General features: G+C 46.8%; 1 protein-coding gene across 2 annotated transcripts in view; it reads right to left on the reverse strand.

Moving 5' to 3' along the window:
- UACA (uveal autoantigen with coiled-coil domains and ankyrin repeats) overlaps positions 1-5385 on the reverse strand; it is a 68960-nt gene extending 63575 nt beyond the window's left edge. For both annotated transcript variants that reach the window (XM_032764333.2, XM_032764332.2), the window contains exon 1: positions 5270-5385. In XM_032764333.2, coding sequence (XP_032620224.1) covers positions 5270-5329 — 60 coding nt within the window. In that variant the 5' untranslated portion in view covers positions 5330-5385. The remainder of the gene's footprint in view (positions 1-5269) is intronic.
- Between the last annotated feature and the right edge of the window lie 615 nt (positions 5386-6000).

Here is a 6000-nt window from a genome sequence, read left to right on the forward strand (position 1 = left end):
TCACGCAGCGCTGTGTAACTTGGAGACTTTTTTCAAACGCTTTGGCATTTCGTGTTCTGTAACGGAGCTCTGATACAACAGATTTGTCTCCCCATACAGCGATCAGGTCTAGTATCTCCTGTACGGTCCATGCATGCTGGAGCTCTTTTTGGATTTGAGACTGCATCGCCACCCTTGCTGATCAGAGCTCCACGCTGGGCAAGCAGGAAATGTAATTAAAAAGTTCGCGGGGCTTTTCCTGTTTACCTGCCCGTTGCATCAGAGTCAGATTGCTGACCAGAGCGGTCAGTGGTGCACTGTGGGATACCGCCCAGAGGCCAATAACGTCGATTTCCGTCCACACTAACTGTACTCCGAATTGTTAATATCGAATTTAGCGCTACTCCTCTCGTCGGGGTGGAGTACAGAAATCGATTTAAAGAGTCCTTTATATCGATAAAGGGCGTTGTAGTGTGGACAGGTTAAATCGATTTAACGCTCTTTAAATCGATTTAAACGCGTAGTGTAGACCAGGCCTAAGACAATAGTGGAGTTACATAGCAAGGTGGGAATTTTTTTCCTGACTCCTCTAGACAAGAACACAAACAAAAAAACATACTTATCTCATTTTGGACAGCGACCAGTGTCAGTGGTCATATAATTATCCATCCACTTCTTTTTCAACATTCTATGTAGAATATAAATCTTGATCACCCTCAGTAATGAATTCTCAGACTGTGCAACGTAACAAAGTAACATTTCTTTTTGCAATATTTCTTTTTACGAGTTCTGAACATAATCAAAATTAAACTGTTTCTCCCCTCACCCCCACAAAAAAATATTTTCTCCAGTGTTACAGAATGAGTTGAAGTAATTTCTTTTTAATATGCCCTTTATTTGGAATCTCTCAGAGTCCCCTCAAATTCTTCTCCTTTAAATAACGCAGGTTATTGAAATTTCAAATCTGCAGATTTCAATAGTTTCTACTCATCTTTGATGTCCTCCGCTAGACATTCTCAGCCTCCATTAAACCTTTCAAGTGCAGCAGATAACTGGAACCAGATGTGGACTTACCACCACTCAATGGATATAATTTAAATAGTTTATCTTAAGAACATACAGGATGCTTGGACATGTTTAACTGCCATTGCACGATGTCAGTGACCTTTCCAAAGGATCTCCTACAGCTTTTCTCCCCTGAAACTCCAGAGCCCATCAGTATGCATGTGAAGGTTATGCTATTTTTGTCAACAAGCATTACTTTACATTTGTACAAGTTAAGCTGCATTTGCCATCCACACAGCCCTATTGGGCAATGTGTTTAAAGCTTCTGTTTTTAAATTCATTTTTAGGAAGTTGTCCACTCATTTCTAGCATATCAATACAGATTATTTAGAATTGACAGGCATGTGGAAGTGTTTCCAAAAATACAATGCTAAAGGGATATTTAAGTCAGCCCTGTTGAGATATTTTCAATAAATATTAGTTTTCCACCTAGAATATAGTGGCTAGGTCTCAATATATCACACTATTTTAGCCACAATATAAAGTAAGTTTTACAAGACTGAACAAAAATATTTAATGAAGCATTATAAATATATGAATTGTGGAAATAAATCTGCAACATAACATAATAGCAAAAGATAGCCTTAATGTATTGGGAAGTCATATAAACAATACTGACCAGATCTGATGCAGATAGTACAACTAATAGAAAGACAACTTAACTCTAAAGAGAAAGTTTTAGTTGCTAGTGGCTATAGTACTTCTAAACTACATGATTTAATGAAAAAAATCATTTGTCTGACAAACCTCTTCTGAAACTGCATAATAAAGTATTCAGATTCTGGCTCAGTCAACAGATGCTAAAACAATAAAAAAAATATTTACGGAGCCTATGCAAGAGATTGTCTTATTTTTCACTTTAAATACAGCAAAACTAGACTGGAGGACTGTGAGGTCAAAGCTTGCTCCATGCTTTCCATTATGAAAGACATTAAATTATTACACTAGCGCAACAACATTCCTCCTTGTTTCCTACCCACTACCCAGTCCTCCCACTTTATTTCTCCCTTTTCCCTCCCACACTAAGCTTTATGACTACCATGCTCCTCCTTATCCATACAAACTCTCCTTCCCTTCTAACCAACCTCCTCCAGCATTCAACTCATTAACAATCCCCTCGCCTTTCTTCTCAAAGTGTTGTGCACAGTCCCAGTGAGAAATATGACATGCACAAGTGCTTATATTTGTAGAGCACACTAAAATCATAAAATCTGTTTATGATGCTGTAATCACTATTAGCATATGAGAACAAGAAATCTGAATACCAGAAAAAACTTTCAATCCCAAACTTTGACAAATAAAGAAACTTGATGGAATGAACTAATACACAATCTCTTTATCACCTCTAATTCAGAGATGATTCAGCAGCCATTGCTGTTTGATACACAACTAATCTTTTTCTTTTCATTTGTTCCAAAGTGAGGATGAGTATCTTCACTGAACACCTAGTGTAACTTGCAAGAATGCAATACCTCAACAGTAACTGGACCACCCAAAGACATTTACAGCATCAGTACATGTTGGAATCTCAAGAATGTAGAATATTCAGGGCTGAATGCTGCTGTGACCACCTCTAACATGAGCAACTGACATCTATAAGGTGACATACATCTTGAGACTATTGATGAATAAGGCACTTTTCTTGATAAGAGGTGGCGGAGGGTGCACTAAGCCCTCAATTTATGTAGAATTTAGCTTTCTATTTTAAGAAGTTTCTAGACCCTACAGTTGCAAAGTTAACCTCTCAAATGTGAAACACAGCAGCACCATTCACCTGCATCTGATCTGAGACTATTCATGTGACTGAATGGGCTGCTTAAAGCTTTCCCAAGCAGCAACAGCCTCAAGAAGTTAACAAGACTGGATAACATCAGTTATTCAAAACTTTGTAGACAGCAGAGTAATTGACACTAATTCTGTCAATTTCACTCTGCTACTGCTTGAGAAAGTTATGAAAAGCACCAGAGCCATGCAGAGGCTACTTATGAAGAACTACCTTCCAAAAATATAGAAGCTGTGGGAGAATTTTCCTGGAGAAAAAGGCTCAGGAAACAAGGGGTTTGAAAAGAAGTACCTTTCTGCCTTCCAGGGGCTAGATAAGGGGGTGGGAGCTTAGAATTTATTGGACACCTACTAGACAAAATCAAAAAAAAAAAAAAAAACAAAGAGAGAGCTCCCAAGATGGATCCTGGGACAGCATCTCAGCAGGATTTCCACTATCTTCCCTCCCACAGCAGTTAGGAACAGGGCCTGGAATTCTCCAAGGCATTTCCCTTTACTTGTATTCACAGCCACCCACACAAAGTCTTTCCATAGTAAACTTACAAGCTAGAGTTTGGTATGTACCTGGTAAATATTTCGAGGTCTGATTAACTCAAAATTACACACCAAGTTAATAACAACTAGTACCCACAACACACCTCAATTTTGTGGCATACTGACACCCAGCAAAAACTCATGCTGTACACCATATCATCAGCATCTCCTCCCATCTACATTTGACAATGAATTTCATTTCTGCATGCGAACAGCCATTTCACATCACTCAGTTCCTTCTCAGAAAGTTAGTTTCTGCTCAGTCCTGATCCTCAAAGTTTCAAAATCTCAGCAAAAGCAATTTACTGTCATACACAAAAATAATCTCAACTTTACAAAAATATCTTGTTGAGGTAAATGAATCGCATTTATTTGAATTGGGAGAGTACTTGACCAAAATCCTGTATCTTCATATTTTCCCTCCAAATCAGTTACTGAATACCAATGCTGCGATTTACTAAAGCATTTCTTAACATTTAAGTATCACCATGTTAGACTTGCTCTGAAAAAGCAAAGAATACTATTGTAACAAATGACTTCTGATGACTACCAATAGACAGTGCAAGTCTATACACTGTACGCCAAGCTTAAAGACACTTCTGAACTTATTTATTTTGTAACAACGTTAAACGTGGTACTGTGATACAGAGAAGAATTAGCATTATACCAAACAGGCTTCCAGAGCACCGTTCTACAAACATGAGGGCTGTATTTCAGAGTATTTCTACGCCTCTTTCCAATAAGCCACATTTCCAAGCGTACAGTAGAACACTCTCAAACTGAGGGCTTAGTGCACCCCCCGCCACCTCTTATCAAGAAAAGTGCCTTATTCATCAATAGTCTCAAGACCTATGTCACCTTATAGATGTGACCACCTCTAACATGAGCAACCGACAGCAGCTTTCAGCCCTAAATTTCAAGTTTCTTTATTTGTCAGATAAAAACCCATTTACAGTGCACGTACGCTGTTTAAGAAACTATACAGTGATCTTTAAGAGAAGTGACAGAATACAACAGGCTGGCTCTGGAGAGCTGGGATGGATAGGGAATTCCATCACACACACCCTCACAGCCCAGCCCTCCCCGTGGTGCCCCACAACCCACACTCCTCCTGCCAAGCCCCAGCTCAGCCCTCTCCCCATTGCCCCGCAACCCCCCACACAGCCCAGTCCGCCCAACTTCCCTGCAAGTCCTCCCGTAACACCCCCACAGCCCAGCACAGCCCTCCCCCCACTGCCCCGCGACCCCCACCACGCCTGCACAGCTCCCCATGCCAAGGACCCGCCCCACTCCGTCCCTCACTGCCGCGACCCCCCCCCCACTGCCGTCCCCTCACTGGCCTGGCCGACCCCCACACACCCAGCACAGCCCCGCCCAACTGCCCTGTGAGCTCCCCATGCTCCTCCACCCAAGCCCCAGCCAGCCTCCCCCACTTGCCGCGACCCCCCCCATGCCGTCCCCTCACTTGCCCGCGACTCCCCCCCACTGCCGTCCCCTCACTGGCCTGCGACCCCCACCCACAGCCAGCACAGCCCCTCCCCAACTGCCCTGTGATCCCCCATGCTCCTCTACCCAAGCCCCAGCCAGCCTCCCCCACTGGCCCGCGACCCCTTCCCCCACTGCCGTCCCTCACTGCCCACGCCCCCCCCCCACTGCCGTCCCCTCACTGGCCTGCGATCCCACCCCCAGCCAGCACAGCCCCGCCCAACTTGCCCTGTGAGGTCCCCCTCATGCTCCTCTACCCAAGCCCAGACCACGCCTCCCCCACTGACCCCGCGCCCCCCCACTGCCGTCCCCTCCTGCCCCGCCCTCCCCCCTCACAGTCCAAGCCTCGGCCCGCGCAGCCCCCAGCCCAGGTCACGGCCCCCACGCGCGCACGGGGGGGGAGGCTCCGCCCGCCGGGACTCACCGCTCCCCCGCCCACCGACACTTCGTGCTGCTTCTTCAGCCGGGACTTGAGGCTCTTCATGGCGCGGCCGCGACTCGTTCTGCCGCCCAGCGGGACCGAGCCAGACTCGCCAGCTGCAGCGGGGCCGCCCCTCCGCCCGCCGCACCCAATCACCGGCCGCCGGCGCGGGCGCGCTCGCCAATGGGAACGGAGCTCAGAGCTCGGGGGCGGGACTTCCCCTTGGAAAAAGGGTCTGCGAGCCTCACCTGGGCGGGGGCGGGGCTGCGCACCTGGTTGCTCAGAGCCCCGCCCCCTGGGCAGCAACCGGCGCAGGGCCGAGCGCGGCCGCCAGGGGGCCCCCGCAGCAGCTCCCCAGCACTCACTGGGGTGGGGGGGCTGCTCCCTGCAGTACCTGGGGGGAGGGAGGTATAGATATATGTATAGGCCCAACAGCGCCTGCATGGGGTGCCCCAGCAGCCCCCACCCCAGAAAACCCCCTTCCAGGGGGTACATCCTAGACACCCCCACCCCAGAATTACCCTTTGTGCCTGGGGGCAGCTCTGCCAGCATCACACACCCATGGGCTGGGAACTTGGCATGGGGGGCTGGGGCATACAGGAGAGCTCAGCTCTGGTACACTCATAACCCCCCTTGCTGCCAAGGACTTTGTATGGTCAAGGAAGTCAATAAGCAGCGAGAGGCATAAAAAATGAGGGTTCTCCCTGATTCAAGGCTGATTCTTTTAAACTCGG

Source organism: Chelonoidis abingdonii, chromosome 9 (genome assembly GCF_003597395.2).
Source record: "Chelonoidis abingdonii isolate Lonesome George chromosome 9, CheloAbing_2.0, whole genome shotgun sequence".
NCBI classification, from domain to species: Eukaryota; Metazoa; Chordata; order Testudines; family Testudinidae; genus Chelonoidis; species Chelonoidis abingdonii.